The sequence below is a fragment of the Athene cunicularia genome (genome assembly GCF_003259725.1).
Source record: "Athene cunicularia isolate RWA chromosome 1 unlocalized genomic scaffold, athCun1 chr1_part2, whole genome shotgun sequence".
Lineage (NCBI taxonomy): Eukaryota > Metazoa > Chordata > Aves > Strigiformes > Strigidae > Athene > Athene cunicularia.
This window is the reverse complement of record NW_020799092.1, coordinates 57,486,818-57,506,241: the sequence shown is the minus strand read 5'-3', so window position 1 is coordinate 57,506,241 and position 19,424 is coordinate 57,486,818. Positions and strand designations below refer to the sequence as shown.

At 38.0% G+C, this 19,424-nt stretch overlaps 1 protein-coding gene across 1 annotated transcript; it reads right to left on the bottom strand.

Annotated features, from left to right (window-relative positions):
- Positions 1 to 1,512: 1,512 nt before the first annotated feature.
- On the bottom strand, positions 1,513 to 19,049 carry KCND2 (potassium voltage-gated channel subfamily D member 2). Its single transcript, XM_026841003.1, has 5 exons — positions 19,032 to 19,049; positions 12,249 to 12,347; positions 10,578 to 10,673; positions 6,235 to 6,482; positions 1,513 to 4,659 (listed from the first exon to the last, which is right to left on the bottom strand). The coding sequence occupies exons 1-5, from the start codon at positions 19,038 to 19,040 to the stop codon at positions 4,482 to 4,484; spliced, it is 630 nt and encodes a 209-aa protein (XP_026696804.1). The 5' UTR covers positions 19,041 to 19,049; the 3' UTR covers positions 1,513 to 4,481.
- Positions 19,050 to 19,424: the final 375 nt, after the last annotated feature.

Sequence of the window (19,424 nt, the reverse complement as noted above, 5' to 3'; positions counted from 1 at the left end):
CTCTGATTTGACTGGTAATAAACTCCCCAAATCAGTATGTTCTGCCCATGATGGTAATTGGTTAATGATCTCTCCCTGGCTCTATCCTGACCCACAAGCTTTTCATTACATTTTCTCCTCTGCCCAGCTAAGGAGGGGAGTGAGAGTGGCTTTGGTGGACACCTGGTATCCAGCCAGGGTCAACCCAACCATAAGCATTATATTTAATCCATGTGAATTGATATTATTGAAATTAAATTGTATCTAAAACTTTAAAACTTGTGTATGATTGACTATGTTTCTTTAAAAAAAATTGTGATGTCCTAAATACTTGAAAATTTTTGTGCATCTATTTGCTTTTTATTCAGTTCTCCCATACCTTCAGTTGTTTCTTGTGCATAGGTATTGTGAAAACGGCTACCTTAAAAGTGGATAAATAGATAATGCAAGAAAGAAACTAAGCTGTCCAGATAATTATATATATCTTACAGGCTTTGTCAATATAAATATGTTGTTCACTCCTAACTGCTCTTTTAGCCACAGATTTACATATCCCATCAGCTGATTGCTATTACAAAACATCTGGTAATCTTCAGATGTTTCTATGGTCAATGGATAAATAAAGTCCTGGTTCACCTCAGATGCAGGAAAGAGCACACGACCTTCTAGGCACCCTCCCTGCCCCAAACTTAATGATCCTGTGATTTCACTAATTTATCCTCCTCCAGACTAGTTTCCTGTCTGAAAGCCACCCTTCTCCCGGGAGCAGCTGAGGTGGCACCATGCTCTCCGCTGAGAAAGCCTTCTCTCAGGCAGTGTGTTTCTGTAGCAAGTACATGCAAAACCTCAAAATGTAAAGTGTACATTTTCAGTTTGTCTCCTGTAGCTATTTTATGGAAGGACAGTTGTTCTCCTTAAAAATGCTCTGGGGTGGTTGCCAGGCAGGTATTACTTTTACCTGTCCCCCTCACGCCAGAGCAGTAAGCTCCTGGCAGAGGTGGCCTTCATGTGTGTCAGTGCTACAGTATACACAGCTGATCGATCAGCATCATCTGTGCTGCCAGTTGCCCTTGGTGAGTGATAACAGTCTATTGTTAACCACTGTTAGGCTACGAAAGGAGTTTGATCTCATCCATGCACTAAGATTTTATCAAAGGATTTTGATATAGGGTTTGAGAAGATTCTGTAGCCTGGGAGGTTCATCAGACCTGTTGCTGTCTGTGTGGAAAACAGCAAATACTTTTTTAAACGTACAGATGAAGAGGTAGAGTTTATATGGCTGGAAATAATATATTGCCCCAATTTTCTCTGCTGCTGCAGGCTGGGAAGGGAAGGGTGATGGCCTCTCACACAGGGGAAAGGCAGCTCTGTGTTACAGAGCTGCAGCATCCTGGTCTTGGTAGCTCTGGTATGGTTTAGATGTGCTCATGGGTTGCCTGAAATTAGTGCTGGGGACATTTGTTGCCCTCAGATTGTGCTCCTTCAATCTTAGGGGAAAAAGAAGTTTCATGAATAAGTTATTGCAAAACCAGGTTGACCCATTCAAGCATGCAGATGTTTTATTTAAATATTCCTCAAATGTCTATTTATTCAGCATAATGCATGTATTATGCTGCCTTCTGAAATACGATATATGACTGTCAAACAAAATTGTCAAAACAACCACCTCGGTTTCTTTGTATGATACACAGAAATAATTACATTTCATGTACAGTACAGATGCATTTTACACAGTCATCAACAGTCATTCACTACCAAAACAGCATTTAAATCACCTAAAACACCAAAAGAATGTGTATTTCCCAAATTCAGAATAAATTAATGATTTTTCATGTGACACGGAAATAAAAGACAGGACTAGAATTCTGCAAAATCATATTAAATTATTCCATAAGCTGCATTTTAAAAATGAAAGTACAAGTTGCTTCAGGGGTATAACTGTCATGCAAGTGTATTGCTGTAGTGTTTTCTTTTTAGCCCATATGAAAAGGAGAATAAACGGATTTTAAAACACGTGACCTTACAAAGTCAGTAGGTTTCCTGGGTTGTAAGTAGTTTGTCCCAAAGTGGGTTTATTAACTGCCTTTTTGCATTATTTACCTGATATAACTAGTCAAGAAGTTGTTACTAATATCAAGGCAGTTTTTATATCAGTAACTCTGGCAAAAGGTGGGGATCAAGCCATTTTCTGTGTGAGTAATCATGGGTAGAAGTAGGATGCAAGTGAAAATTCTGGGTCCATTCTGCCTCTCTTTTAAGCCCCATTAAAACTTTGGTAACCCACCAGCATCAGCAGATCTAGTGCTATTTTCCAACAGTGTAAAAGGGAGGAGAGCAAAGTCAGTTTGCAGAGTTCCTCAGAAGGAGCCCTCTTCTGGGTTAGAGGACAGCCTGCACTTCTGCTCTCTGTTAAGGTTTGAAAGAAATGTAGAAGCTCAGTTTACAGTGAGTAGGTTATTGTGATTTGCAGAAGAAGTGGGAAGTTAACTGCAAAGTAACCAAGCTTCTGAATAAGTAAACGATAAGAGAGTAATGCATGGCATCATATACTCCTTTTAATTGCAGTTTAATATGTGATGTTGTATTTTGGTGTATATACTGTAGCATGATAGTCCATCATCCACTTTTCAATCTCTATTGACAGGTAGAAAGACCAGTATTTGTATGTAGTAAAAAGTATTATCAACAAGTTTCAGTTTTTAGTGGGTGTTTTCTCTTAATGTAAATTTTTATGTCAGTAGAATGCTAGCAAATACTGTACTGAAACATATACTACTCAAACTATTAAATAACTGTGTTAATCATTTATTGTAATGGCATCTAATGCACTGAGCCTTTTGATTTATATGCATATTTTATTTTGCAGACATGCAATTATTTCTGATCCAGTGTTTTTCATGTATATATGTATGTATCAGTATGCACATATTCCATGTATATTTGATGTATATGATGTGTGGTATGCCATGTATATAGGAAGCATTATGATACATCTCCTAATGCACTCTCATGAAGAAAAATTACACTTTTTATCAGAAAGGTTTCTGGTAACATCAATGTCTTTTAAAAATGGAGCCAAAACCCCTTAACTAGTGGAGCCTTCATATTAGCTTTTAGGCCTGTCCATGTGGGTAAATTCCAATTGATATAAATTATATTTTTATAGTGTTAGGACCCAATCCATTATTCTATCAGTATTCTTAAATTCTCAAAAAAATTTTAGGATGCAAGTTTACAGACAACTACAAAAAGAGCTTTGCAGTCTTTTTACTGAGTATCTTTTGGTGTCTTCCAGTGTAGCCAATACTCTGGATGCTGCAGAATGTCAACAAGGAAGGTTTGGAGATAAGTGTTAGCTGATCCCAAAAACACCTTTATTGTAATTTTAATTCAAATAGGATTGATCCTGCAAGAGTACACTGGGAAGAGAGGTTTGTTCTGCAAATACAGAAGACGACAAAATGTCTACAGAAGAAAGGACTGTGTTGATTCATCAGTAGCCTTGAAATCCCAAATAGTACAGTAATGTTGGAGTGGACAACAAACTGTCATAGAAGTAGAGGGCAGTGGACGAAAAGAACAATAATTGAATAGTGCATTGGTGGTGTTTGGCTGTAAAATTATTTAAATGTTTGCCATTAGAAGTTTATAGTGTAGATGAAGTTGTTTAAAATACTTTAAAAAAAAGAAATCCTGATTCCTGATACAACAGGTGTACAATGACTTATTGCAGTTGTAACAGTACCTAGGAAGCAAGGTAAACCAATAGTAAATATTGAACTAACTGAACACCTTTAGTTCACTAATGAGTGTTTGAATAAGGAATACTGCATTTTTCAAAGGGAAGTTATTTGTACAACTACCATGAAACATTAACAATCAGTTTGTTGTAAGTGCACGGAAATGCCCCTTTCTACAGTAATATTTTATCATGCCTAATCTGAAAAACAACAAAAGTAAACTGAGATCACAGCTCCAAATAATCAGCATGCATTATGGTTGTAGTTTCAGTCAGTACAAACATATTTCATATGAGCGTTTTTTCTTTCATTTTTTGATAATTTCTCAACAAGTTTGTGGTTTATTAACAGGAAAAAAAAAGACACGTTATCAAAATGTTTCTTGTTTTGCATTCAGCAGGAACACAGGTTTGTTTCTATTTTTGTTTTGCATTTTTTTTTTTCTAAAAAGAGCTTTCATGATAAGAAGAAGCATCAATGGGGACATTTCATTGTGCTCATAAAGTAAGTCAGGATGGTCACAGAAGATTCCACCACGTGTCAGTTTGGACAAAGGGTAAGAAACTCCTTTTGGTTCACACGCTATGACATCGAAACCCACAGTGTGTTTTGTTTCTCCTGACCCTCTCGCTCTGTGGCCGCTGGCGAACACGTCAAAGGGTGTTGTCTTTGTCAGCTCTCTCATTCCTCGTGACTCATTTCTCACTGCTGGAGCTCAGCTTGCAAGTGGTCTTTATGCTAATTTATAAATAATGCCTTATTTTATAAAGCAGATACTCTGACAATGTTTCCTCCTGAATACTCAGGAGACTCTGGCCTATCATCTCCTTCAGGTGTGGTGACTGGAGGTGTTGGGATACTAATTATTGCTGTAGTGACGTAAGGCTGCTCACAGTTTAGTTTAACGCACTCTTCCACTTTGGCATTTAAGCTGGAACGGCTGGAGGAAGAAACAAAAATCCATGAAGAAAGAATATCCACGCTTCTTCAAACTTCTTGTATGCCTGAACCTACTTCCTCAGCTAGCCATCTCTATCCTGCTCAGTTAGAGAGCTCAGAGGTGCAAAGCACCACCACCCCGCACCCTGGCAGCTAGTGGTCCATGACTATATCCATGGAAAGGTCCCCTTTCTCCCTTCCTTCCTACCACTTCAGCAGTTCTAAAAGTTTCTCAGCCCATCACCCAAGTGTTTCTGAACAGGAGAGGTGTTTGAGCAAACTCGGCATAGCCGAGTGACTTGCTATGCAGGAGAGTGGAAACTAAAGGGCAGTCCCAGACTCCTCCACACCATGCTTATTTAAAAACATTTTCTATGTTCTGTATCCTCAGTAGTAAGGCACTATTATATAGGCACTAATTAGGGCTGAGTTAACATGTTTGTGGAGTTGCTGCAGTACCTCAGCATCATAAGAAACTTGTAGAATGCCATTTTGAAGCGAGACGGGCATTTTGTGCTTGTGTTTTTAGCTTAGCTTGTTTTCTAGCACAAAGCTGGTGCATTGCGTTTTTATATATACTCTGTCACTGTAAGTATGGTGCAGAGAAAGGATGGATCCGGGCAGAATATTTCCTGAAAAGCTAAAACAGATTGGAGCTTTGTGCTGGCCAGGACGTCTCGCTACACAACAGCAGAAAATCTTCAGTATCTACAAGCTGCTGTTCATGGAAGTGCAATCCAAACCCGGTAACTATACAAAACAAGCTACTCAAAATGTAACTTAATGAGGCAATCTCTATAGAAAGTAGTGCTGAAAATGCTTCTTTTTTAAATGGTGGCATGTTTGACTTCAATAGGAAACACTTCTGAGTCTCCTGAGACCTTGCTGTGCTTTCAGAGATGATGTTTTCATATACCTGAAAGCCAACTGGTTTACTTGTGAGAGTACAGAGATTGCAGTCAATTACAGACTCTTAAGCTGCACTTTCCTCACTTTTGTAATAACTCCTCACACTAGGAATTACATTTTTCTTATCCATTTAATATTTTTTAATTAGAAGAGTCTTTCTTTTGACTATTACACTTAGGACTCTGGGAATCAGTTTTATTTCTCTGCTCTGTGGAAATGTGAGGAAGTCTCATCTGTTCTATACTTCTGAATCAAACCAGTAGAAACAGCAGGGACAGACCTTTCTTGCTCTTCCCACTTGCTCATCTTGTATATCTGAATTGCACTTTTTTCTGTGCTAAATTTTTCTTGTTATGTGTTTGTCCATGGCATATAATATTTGTTGCTCTATTTAATTTGGGGTCCGTGGATGCTCTTCACTGCAAATAGCACACAGTAGTTTGTGGGGAGGGTGTGAGAGGGCAGAAATGGTTGTAAAGAGACTATTCTGTTATCTTGGATTAAGCTTGGAGCAAGCAAATGCAGGATGGTTCAGTACTAGTATCCATTTTTGGATGACTGACTTTCATTTTTAGCCTGACAGCCTACCTGCAGAGGCCACACCACCTCTACATCTCTAACAAAGAAAGGGGCTTCAGCTCTTGGTGTGCTGGTGCGTGTGAAGTACCTGTTAGACAGAGGCGTCCTCTCCACACATCTGATCTGGATGGTGCTGAGCTCTTGTACACTGCCTGGACGGCTGCCAGTGATGGTGGTGTTTGGGATGCGGTAAGTCTTTTTATGTCTTCGTGAGCAGCAAGTGCTGGTAACACCTTGTTGAGATGAGAGAGAGGGGCTGTGGCTGGGGGGTCTGTTGACTGTGGAAACCTCCATACAGCTTTCTTCATAGACTTGCTCATCCACAAACTCATGATTCTAGGCCAGAGGAATCCAACAGTGGGACAAAGCACACACAGAAATATAATTAAAGTGAACATATTAATCATGATTCTTTAAAGGCTCAAATTGGCACAAATGAATAAACTGGGAAAGTTAAACAGCTTATTCTTGATTATATTGTTTAGCCCATATTAGCCTGGGCTGAATACCAATACAAATGTAAACGTTGGAACAAAACAGTCAGAGCTCTAAATAAGAAAATGTTAATCCAAATTATTTTGTAAAATAGCATGTGATTGTAATGTAGTTTGCATTATCTGTATAATCTATGAAGTGCCACAAAATAGAGGATTATGTTTATTAATAAAAATGGAAGTGGTGCTTACGTAAATTCTCTAAATGTTATTTGGAAACAAATAAGATTTATTATATTGACCTAAAATACAATAAAACTCATAAATATTTTTCAGATGAGTTTATAAAGCTTTCTTTTGAATTACATGTTAGAAACCAGGATCTGAAACAGTGTGTTTCAAGGTATGCATTTATGTGAAAGAAAAGATTCACTCAAACAGAAGTTTTGATTAGAGGAGATGAGGTGATTAAATATGTAAAAGCATCCAAAAAGTTCCTAATTACTGTAGATGGATGTATCGAAAGCAGTTTAGAAGACTGAGCATTTAGTTAAATGAAGTACTCTTTATTCATGCAATTTTTGCTTGATCCCAGCATAGACACAGCAGTTTTGCAGGGTTGTCATAGAGCTGAATCCAAATTCACACAAACTGATGGTTTACGTTGACTTAGTCGGTGATTAGGGAGTGTTTCACACACAGATGTGATTTCCACATTTTATTTGTGTGCGAAAGAGTGTGAAATAGTGGTGTAGTGGTGTTGCTTATAGGGGGAGGGGGGTGGGAATTTTTACAGTAATTTTAAAGTAGTAGCCCAAACCAAGCAGAGACTAAGATGTGCTCATGTGTAGTTTGAGAAAGCCTCCTTTTTAAACAAAATCTTTCCAGTTACTGCTGGAATCAATCTACATATCCTGAGGATGGTTTAGGGAGCATGTTCTTGATTGTTTTACACTCAGTTTCACTCACTTCAAATTTGTTAGCCTCCTGCATATCTGTGTATGAGAATGAGAAAAAAGATTTTTCCCCCTAAAGAATAATGCATTAATTGCAAAAGTTGCTGATGTTTTTCAGAATTACAGTACAGTGCTAAGATAAAATGCGCGAACAAAGCAAATAGAGTAACAACTGTGGCCAAGTGCGACAAATGGAAATACCTTTATAGGCATATTATTATTTCCCTTTCTTCTGTTCTTCACTCAGACATAAATTTGTGTGGAATTGAATGGTGTTGAAAAATGCCAATTTCAAGTGATATGGAAAGAAAGAACTTGCCTGAAAATTGACTTCTATGAGGCAGACTAAATTCATAAAATTCAGTGGACATAAAATTCAGAGAAAAATGACCTAATTGCCATCTTTAGATTACATTCAGTGTCTTGCAGTATGTTTGCCAAGAACTCCGCTAGTTTTCTGATTAAAAGTAACTTTGTGCATCCTAAAGCTTTTATGGAGCAACCAATAAGAATTCAATTTGTAGGATCCATTAAAGAGGGTTATTGAGTGACTTTTAATACAGACTGGAAACATTTTGAAATTATATAATGTCTCAAGTTAATAGATTTAATTATACTTATTAATTAGCTGTTTTTAAATTAGCTAAAAGTAGCCTATAAAATATAACTTTCAGTGCAATTGTGTTCATTATTAATATAATTTTCACAGAATTCCATAACATTGCCCACTCTGCATTTCTTAGAGTGGAAGAGTTCTTATTCTGCTGACTTAAAAGTGTTGGAAAAGAGGAAATATATCTTTGCTTATTATCATCTGGACTGATGCTTATACCAAATGATATTTCAAAGGATCCTGAAAGGCTAAGAAGATACCTCACCCTTGCTGTTATACCATGAACCAGCAACTTGACATATTCCACAAACTGATGCCCCAAAATTTCAAGTTCTCACTAATATTTTAGGAATGCATGATCTGCAGAATACAACTTGGAACTCCTAAATACATTTTTGTGTTCATGTGCCAGTAGCAGGACCCAATAAATAAGGGAAAGAGAAAGTAGATTATATGCATATTCAGGAAACAAGATAATACTTCATAGGCATTCTTTTTTTTTAAAAAAAAAAAAAGAAAAAAAAAAGAAAAGGCTTACATATTCCAGCATTATGATTAGAGGAAAAATGAAACTTTGGGAGCCAAATCCAACTTCCACCAAACGAATAGGAATTTTTTTTTCATGATTTCTATGAAAGTTTGACAAGACCTGTGGCTACTACTAGGGTTTTAAAATATGTTTTTAGTGTTCAACTGTGGAACAATTTTTAAGACAGATTGCTATTATCGGGTTCTAGTACAAAATGTCTCAAAAAATGTTCCAAAAGGACCCAGCCTGAATCTTGGCAAAGAAACCACATTATACTCTGAATAGGAAGCAAGATATTTTGTCCTACAGCACATTATATAAAAATGAATACTCCAAAAGAATGGAGGAGACATAAGCACCTTTGGGGTGACATATTACTAGGTGATGTAACAACTGTGTCATTCTCTTTACAAAGAAATGCTGTTGAAAGGAGAACATTAAATTATACATATATATACAGAATAATCTCCCCAGTGAAGTGGTGGATTCCCAAATATTGGACACTTTTAAGATCCAGCCGAGCAGGGTGCTGGGCCGTCTTGTCTAGATCGTGCTTTTGCCAAGAAAGGTTGGACCAGATGATCCTTGAAGGTCCCTTCCAAACTCATATTCTATTATTCTATGAACATATTTTAATTTAGCAATGTCTGTTGTGGGAAAACTTTTTAATCTCGTTCATTTTTGAGACAGAGCAGAAAGACTTTCACACTATTCATCAAATATAGCAGAAGCATTACTGGGTCTTTTAGTGGAAATCTAAAAGTAGACTATAAAGGTAAGACAAAAAAGCATAAAGATCCTCTAGGTATACAAAACTTAAAGAGAAATAATATTTTTTACATGCAACTGGAACTTACATAACTAGATGTAAATTTGTAAATGGTTGTTTAATGGATATTGACCAATTTGCCTACAACGTTAAGGTAAATTCTACATGACATTATAATCCCCACAAAAATATAAAAATACAAGGAGATAATTTTAGCGTGCCCTATGTGGAATTCCCAAACATACAAAGATTAAATTCAATATAACTAATGTTTATGTTCTTAGTTTCCTTAGGAAATGATAAAAGAGGAAACAACATAAATTTAAGGATTATTAGGATTATTGCTGTGATGTTATCTGTCCAGAAATATACTGAGTAACCATGGCACTTAGTTATTACTGAATCATAACTCTGCTGTAGTTTACTATCCTTTATGGTTGTATAATTATTCAGGTATTGAACAGGGAAAAATATAGAGAGGACATAATAAGTAGTCCTTCTGATCTATAGGGAGTTCCAAGTCTGGATGAGCATATTTGGGCTGTTGTGAATTACATCAGTGATTTCTATAGGTATATCAGTGTCACAAGACTTTGAACCTTTCCATCTGCATCTAGATTAAGCACTTGAAGTTGCAAAATAGGATGCTTGGGGATCCTCTTTTACAGTCACTTCAGTGAGAATCTCATTCGTGTCCGAGGAAACACTCAGCAGCTCTCCCTGTACAAAAGCCCTACGTTTGCTCAGGCAAAAACTTGCTTTGACTGCACTAAGTGTTGAATGCCTACGGATAACAAATTGTGTTTTATGAACTGTACTGCAGAAAAGTGCAAGTGATAACATTATAGAGTGTATGAAATCCATACTGAAGGTCACATGTACAGTTTGCCTATACTGTGACATCATCTCACTGATGCCAGTGTTTTTCACCCTAGATGAGGCTCTTATCCAGGATCTCTCCGTTATTTATATGCAGTGGGTATAATGCCTTATTAAAATAAGATAAAATGGGTTTTCTTCCTGGCTAACTGCTTTCATATAAAGGCTTATTAATTAGAAGAAATAACTTAAAATGTTCAAAATAAGGCTGGGGTTGGAATTCACAGGAAAATACATCTCTCTCTTCTTACCGTAGTTTTTTCCAGACAGTGAAGCAGGTGGTGGTGCTGAGTTTCAAAGGAAGAGCCAGATTTGCTAACAAAGGCCTGTTCTTCTTCAGTGGAGGACTGTTAATACATAGAACTCCATATTATTCTCATTTGTGAAAAAGAGGGCTCTTATCCAAATATTTGGTCAGAACTAATCTGGATTGTACATGGTAGCATAACTGCAATGCTTCATCTATACACTATAACCCAAATTATTTTGGACCTGAGTTCTCTTTTGCTTGTTTGTTTTTTAATCAAAATAGTTTCTTTCCTTCCCTTACACCTCCTTTAAAATGTTTGCATCTTAGGTCTTTTGTGCATAGATGGAATAGTACAATTTACAAGTGCAATCAACCTGTAAGCTTTGAATGTTTAATCAATGCATACTTAAAATTAACATAAATTTAAGTGACAGTAAAATATTTTTTTTTCCTGGGAATGTGCCTCATTTGAAGGAAATTAAACATAGTTGTCCTCCTGGGATAATTTCATAGCACTAAAGAATTTGTGGTATTTCTGCTTACACAAAAATTCATGTCAGTGATCCCAATCTGCTGAGTTTGGAAAGCATATAGCAGATGTTACTGACACAGAATGAAGAATTAAGTAGAAAGCATCCACTGTTTATTAATTGCTTTCATAATTATTCACTAGAAAGCAGAAAACTAAATAGGGAGAAAGTGGGATAATAGGAAAGATTACAATTCAACTTTGGGATATTTGAAATCTGCATGGCAATTAAGCTATTTGGTGTCTTTGTAGTTCAAAGCTTTGAGTTCTTTCAAGCAGAAGAGGAAACGAGGGCTCTGACTGCTCATCTTTTGTGCTAGACAGGACAGACAGACAGCCCTCCTCCTCTTCTGGCTATAGGTTAAAGCATTCGGCTTTTTAACACATATTGAGCAGAAAGGGCATAGAGGAATGAAAGCCTTCCTGTATCCCTCAGGGAACTGTCTAAATGCCAGAAAATGGCAGGGATTGAAAAACACTGTGTCTCCAGTCCTTCTCAGCTGGCTATAGCTCCAAGCAGCCAAGGGGCTGTCTCTGGCAGCATGGGTCGCTGTGGATCCCAGTCCTAGACGCTGCCTGGAGCTCCCACCCCTGGTCCTGATTTCCTCAGCAGGGGTAAGGAGGGAGTCTGCTTCAGGTAACATTAGATTTCAATGCTTTTGAAATAATCACTGAGATTCTACTTAGAGCAAAGTAGGTGCTTCCAGGAAATGCTCTGCAACGCCCCTCTGTGCAAATGGTACCCCCAGAGAATTACCTCTTTCCCTCACTGATGATGAAGCCTGTTTTTGTCATCCATGTTCTACCTGTCTAAAACCAAATGAGATAAATCCAACATACCTCCTGAGAGGCAAATACTCTACTTTATTAATGAGGTCTTCTACAGAATCTAACTCGAAAAATATAGGTTACATTTGAACCCAGTATTTCTACCTGGCCATTTCCCTCATCTTTTAATACCTTGTCATCAACTCGTATAAGCTTCAATAATAGTAATAGTCCAGTTTATCCTTCCTTAAACTACCTCTAAAGATAACCTTGCCTGAAGACCCAAGCTGACTTGCCCTGGTGATAAATAGAATAAGATACTGCTGGGCTGTCATTAAGCTGTTTCTCTGGAGATGGAGAATATGAAAACATTACCTGCTGCAGCTGGTTACTCAGTAAGCCATTTCGTTTGCTCTGCATGTAGGCATTAGCACTCCCACTCTTTGCTGCACGAATTCGAGCCAGTCTGGCTTTCTGTGTAAATATACAAAAAGAAGCGTGTCACTTGTACTCATATCCATTATTCTGTTGATCTAAAACTGCTAATTGGAATCAGCTGCTTATGAATACCAATATCATAATGACTGAAAGGCTGCATTGCATCCATCCTCCAGGTGGAGCAAATCATGAGTGTCTTCCCATTTAAAATGCAAATTACAGAAGTTTGTATTTGTTTGAATGCATCAGCTAATATGAACAATGATTTTGGAGAGGGATTAGACAGATCAGCATGTAAGTGCCTCTTTTTTTTTTTTTTTTTCCACTGCTGCAATTGTGCCTCTTCTTATGTCTTGTGGGTCAGGAACATAGGCATTCATCTCTGCTGCTTCTGCAGTGAAAATCTCTTTAAAGGGGAATAAATGTTTCAGAAAAACCATAATATTACAGCTGCTGTGAGCTGGTTTCTCAGAGCCTTCTAGGTTTTTAAAGTAGCAGAATGTGGTAGTGGTTTTTACGCTGTCTTACAGCTAAATTCCTGAATGCTTGCCAGGTCTTTCAAAAGCCTTTTTACTTCTTCATTTCTGTTGGTATAATTAGACTTAATACTTGTCATCATTGGTCATAATCTATTCATAACCCGATTTTTCAGAGACTGCAGGCATCAAATTGCTGAGAGAGATTTGAGATTTCTCAGGTGAGCTTCATTGCCTGTGAAGGTGACTTTAATTCCAGAGTTGAAGGTAGCTCTCATCCCAGAGTATAAGGTGGCTCACAAGTGAAGGACACTTTGCGTCCACTTACTTTTGTACAGCATTTAGAAGCCAGCGTTAGGGGAAATCATGAATAAAAGACTCTCTCAACCAATAATATGGAAAACAGAATTTTTATGGGATTTCTAGGATGGCATCCTGCTTGTGTAATTTTGTGGCTGGTTACATGTATAAGGGTCAGTCTGGCTTTATTTTCACAGTTAGGTTTCTGATTCTGAAAGGCATATGCCGAGCATCATCTGGACTTGAATGGCTGCTGAAGCACAGAAGGAGATCCAGTGAAGAGCTTGAAAATGGACTTTGATATATTAATAAGAATTTTCATATCTGATAGTTACTCAGTTGATATTTTCAGAAAATCTTCCTCTCCTTCCCCCAATTTCTGTGGCATTAAATGTCAGCATGAAATGATTGAGATTCTCCGAACATTTATAGAGGGAAGCAGCCTGGACACTGCAGCCACCAGATCTCTCTGGCATGATTAATAATTAACTGACGATGAGGAATGGCTCAACACCATGCTGCTTTGCACTCACAACCTCAGATTCACAGATATTCTCAACAGTGAGCCAAGAAATTAATGACAACTAACAGCAAACATGGCTAGAATCTGGCTTATGTCATGTATTTATTATCTTTTAATTGTTCTGAAAGAAAATAAGATAATGCTGTGCATGTGTGCATCACTGAGTCAAAAAGCTCACATGAGAGGCTGTTGCCTTCCTTGGTGCAAGCAAATTTTCCAGCAATGCAGCTAACCTTGTTCTAGTGGTAAGGAGTGAAATGTCTGGGTCACCTGCAGAGATTAATTCCTACCTTCCCCACACTCCATCACCCTGAGCAGGTCCCCAGAGGCTGGACAGAGGGTATATGTCCAGTCAGGGCTGTTTCACTGATGACCAGCCCCGGGCAGCTCGGTGTGTTACAGAGAGCCATCCGATTGAGGCAATGCACTGGGCTGGCCTGGGGTCCCCAGGAGATGGCCAGTGTGGGGAACAGTCAACAGCTCCCACCCTCCATGCTCACACGGGCTACTTGATGGCACACCCAGGGCAATCGATGTGGCTAGGGCTGAGTCCTCAGGGCTGGCAATTAAAGATACCCTTGGGCAGACAGAAAATAGGTTATTTTCAAGGTGGAGCTCTTGAGATGCAATACCAGCATGGCAGTCTGAAGGCTGGGGGAAGAGATTTACCTGCACTGCAGAACAGTCATGGGCTGGGACTATGCACTTGTTTATGTTCATAAATATGTTAAAGGTCTCTCTTAGCACTACTGTTTAGCTTTAGTTGCTCAAGATGCTTTAGAGATTCCTTTGCACGGTGCAACATCATGGAGTACCATAAATAAGTGATTTCAGTCAGGTACTTTTCAGTGTGCTCTTTATACAGGGAGATTCATTAGGTTTAATGAACAAACGTTTTACATACATTAGTTATGCTTTTTCTTTTAGCATGCATATTCATTTTATCTTTCAGTGATTGAAGCAATAATTATGGTGCAGTACCATTTAATAAAGAAATATAAAAATATAACAGTTCATCAGACTATCTTAATATATCAATGTGCTGCAACATATATAATACGAAGGCGGTACTTTTCATGTGAAGATTTCAAATTACTTGGCAAATATGAATTTATTGCATCTTAGAAGGCTTTTGTGAGGTGGAATGTAATAGCTTACCTCTTTCTAGCTGAAACTCATTCAGATGGCCTGAATTTACATCATTTACCAGAGAGCCCATAAGTCTATTACCAAGACAGGAACCAGATATTGTGGCTTCCATACTTACACTTCAGCTTATAGAAAACACCGGAAAACTGGAGGGGTTTACAAATCTGTTAGAGTGATAAGATTTCTTTTCAGTGCTTCTGCCTGATGTATATCAGAGCCTGTAACACGAGTAGTTTTGTGACTCCTCACATTTCCTATCAAGGAATCATTAAAAGCTCATGTCAGCCACAGGATTCTAAAAGCTGTGTGCTGGGAATTGAATTCCCATGAAGGACATCAAAATGATGTGATGACATCAGGAAAACTGTGATTACAGAAGAACTGTATTTTCCTTTAGTCTGTGAACTGCATTCTCTGTCACCTACAACAGAATAGGAGTAATAACTGCCCCTTTCAAGCCCTGTAAAGCCCTTCGCAACTCTCCCCTTTCATGGAACAGCTAGCAAAATGAAGAAAGGATTAAGTTCTCCTGCAGTTTATCACCGTTGCTATGAGGTTTTCCCTGTTAGCCACTGAATGTGAAACTTTTTTTTTTTAAGAATTAATTTTATTAATTTTTATGTTGTCTAGGACAAAACCAATATAGCTCAAATACAGTTCTTTTACTTATTCTGATGCAATTCCACCGTAATAATCTAATCTGAAACTTCCTAAAGAAACTGATCATGAACTCTAATTCTTACTGCATCCCTTGTATTTGCACAGAACTTCTCTTTTGAATGAATTGGTTTTTTTCTAGCTTCAAATTTTACAACTTAGAGGTGGATCCATGTCTATGACTGCATTTATAGAAAACTTACAAAGGGAATTCACTCTTTTTCAACAACAGCTAGCTCTGTTTTAGAAATATAAACATTTATTTTCACAAGGTTTTAAATGGAGCTAAGTGTAGCACTGTGGTGTATTTACAACATTCAGCTTTTAACACTCAAGATGCCCTCAGCTGTCCAGCTGTTTTAAGAGACAGATTTTATCAGGAAGACTTTAAGGCAGGGCTTACTGGCAGTACTGGGAATAATATCTGGCAAGATCTTCTCTTCAATTTGCTATGCAAGAAGTCTGGATAGCCTACGTAATATAGTAGTTAGCTCCCGTTGTCTCTCTTGGGCTGCTCTCCAGACTACATAACAATCTTACCATCAAGACTCAAAAATCGCTAAATATTTAGCTTATGGGTGTTATTTTTGAATGGTCTTTTATGATTATATAAGAATTCCTTCACAGTCATTCTGAGTGTACTGGTTTTGGTTGGGACAGAGTTAATTTTCTTCATAGCAGCTGGCATGAGGCTATGATTAGGATTTGTGCTGAAAAGAGTTTTGATATCAGGGGAATGTTTTAGTTGCTGCTGGCAGGGCTTACACAGAGTCAAGGCTTTTTCTACTCCTCAGACTGTCCCACTGAGGAGGCTGGGGGTGCACAAGAAGTTGGGGGGGACACAGCCAGGACAGCTGGCCAGAGGGATGTTCCATACCATATGACATCATGCTCAGCAATAAAACTGGATGGAGGTGGAGGATGCCAGCAGCGGTCCTTGCTCTGGGACAGGCTGGGCATCAGTTGGTTAGTGGTGAGCAATTGTTTTCTTTTGCATCACTTTTTTGAGGGGTGTGTGGTTTTTTCCCCCCCCTCTCTTTCTGTCTTTTTTTTCCCTCCCTCCTTTAAAAAAACTATTAAACTGTCTTTATCCCCACCCATGAATTTTTGTACTTTTACCTTTCTGATTCTCCCCCGCCATCCTGCTGGGAAGGAGTGAGCGAGCAGCTGGGTGGTGTTTAGCTGCCTACCAGGGTTAAACCACAACACTGTGGCTCCTAGAGCAATGTCCAAAATTGTCCAAAAATCCTTCACATTGCTGTTTACATAATTTTTTATTTGTTCTTTCATAAATCCATCCTGTATGTTTCCTTTCAAGTGAAAAATCAAGCCTACATTTCATGCTCTGATTTTGTAATTTTTAGTAACTGCAAAATAATTGACTTCAGATTAATTGACAATAATTTATAAGATGTCAGCATGCAGTAGAGAAGAAAATGCTGTTTATTTTGTACATTAATGGATATGGAATTAGAGAAGGTTCGTATGTTTGTTCATTTGTGCCTTGCTTTCACAATCTATTCAAATTATTGTTCAGTAAACACAAATTTTACATGCTTTTGTGCTAAATGCAGAAATCTTGGGTAAGTTATTCTGTTAGTTAAGTCTCTGCAACCCCACTGAGATTAATAGCCTATCTTGTTTAAAGAAGTCATAATGACTAGCAGAGTTCCCTACTACAAACGCTCAGCTCCAGACTACCAGGTGCTGTTAAGCAGTTGTTGTTGCGATTTATCCTAGAGCTATTTATATTTATCTAGTAACTAATTATTCATAACTTGAGAGATAAATACATCATGTACAATCCATAAATAATAAAGCCAAGGCAACCTTCAGGATATGTTTTGCTATGTGGAGATAGAAGACCATACTGACATGAAAGATTCAGGTCAAATTTTATGTATTAAGTTAGGTTTTGGAGCTGATGATAACTGTTTGTGTGTTCTGTTGAGGCACCATGCAAAATAACTCTAGGGAGAAGGTGCTTGGGCAACTAAAATTAAGGCTCCTTCAGTTATCAGGTAGTGAACAATAAAGGACAAATGGACCCACACTAAGGACTTGCTAGCTAAGAGAATACAAGGCTCTTCGCTTCAAATGATGCGGAAAAATAGATGTATGGAAAACAGGGAAGGCATCTAGTAAGGAATGCTTCATTCACGGTAAGGACATTGTCAATCATAAGAGCTGCTGCAATGGAGCTTTGCAGCCAAGCTGCCATTGAGTGGCCCTGTTCCAAGAGGGTAGTGACACCTCCTCCTTTCCCTTCCCTGTGCTGCTAGTCATCCCAGTGACAACACATCTGTCATTAACTTTGCCACCTGAAGGCACTGATGGTCAATCAGAATAACTTAGCCTCCTGAAGTTGTCTCTAGCTGAGAAAAGCTCCACAAATAGGATTCCTCAAAACTGTTTTAGTAGTGATAAGGCTACTTGAGGAAAAGGCACAGTAAGGCTAGAGGGCATAATTATTTCTGCTCTGAATTCTAATATCTATTTTTGATTATTTATTTATTGTCAGGATAGATGAGATCTTTGGACCTTATTATCTGATAGAAGAAAATGTTCAGATATTCACAGATGATTTTATTTTTTATTTTCATCTCTTTTGTTGTTTCTCACCCAGCTGTCCATAGCACAGTGGAAAGCTGGCCTCTCCTCCTGACATATTGGCTTTATTACAAAGTTGGATTTCAAGGTAATTACAACAATGTATTTCCATGGTTGAAGGCAGGAGCTTCCTTTAAAATGCATTCAAAATGATATGGAATATAAATAAATTCTCTCTTCCATTTTCTCCTGACCATTAATGTGCAGCATCTTTTTGCCAAAAGGAAACAAAAGGCATTGTCTAATCTTGAATGACTGAGCAGAACTCAGTAAATGCATATACTGATGGTCACATGGCTCTTGAACAAACCTAATATAACTGACAAAATTTTTCTGCTGAAAATTGCCAGTGCTCATGGGACTAGATTTCAGCTCTTCAGCCGAGAATTTCTTTCTAGCCCAAATGTTTTGCCATTTCTGAAGACTACTTTGATCAAACTTCTGTATGAGATATTGATAAAGTAAGTTGCACAATTCAAATATACAACTCTCAATAAAATGGAAGCTGTTGTAACCAGCAAGAGGTACCATCGCCTGCAGGGGTTCATGCTGTGCTTCATGATACTGCACCTTCTCTCAAGCTTGTGTTCTTCAGCCTTAGAGAATAGAAATAATGTTGGTGCCTAGGGAAACATTTATTTTAGAAAACTGTGTAAAGCTTCTATTTTATTGAATGAAGAATGAATTTCAAACTTCAATAATGTGACCTTTTTGCTCAAATATTCTTATACAGTGCAGTAGAACCCTCCTGTGAAATGCAAGGCTATACTTCATAGTTAAATATGGACTATACATACCAAGAAGTGCTTTCTGTTGATTTTTTTTCAGTCCATCAGACTGAAATATTCAGTTCAACATCTTAGTCATTTTAGATTGAGAGACATTAGCTTTGCAATATGAGATATCAATGAAACACACATCCAGTGCTAAGTTAATCAGACCTCAAACCCATTGTTTCCAAAGCAAGAAAGGCATAAACAGTCAGAGGAAATCTCTCATCCTTACTCTTGGCATTGTCCTGGGGAGCAGAGGAAAAGACACTTGGCAGGATTGCCATTCATGACTTCATATTCCTGTTTGAAACATACAATGAGCTCATTGTTTTGCAAGGAGAAAAAGTCAATTATTAACTCAAGCAGTTTCTATTCAGGAAGGGATTATGGGGAATAGCAGTCAGTGTGCCAATCTAATTTTTGCAGGGTGTTTTCTAGTGTCCATCTCTTTCACTGACAAGTATAAAGCAGGCATAGAAAATTCTGTTTCAGCATAGGCAGTAGGAGACAATTTCTGTCTCAAGTAAGGCTGTTGTGTCTGCAGTTATGAAAGCCCAGAAAAGGCACATTGATTGCTGGGATCAAGCAGATGCGTTTCCCATGACTGGCACGATGCTCAGAGGCA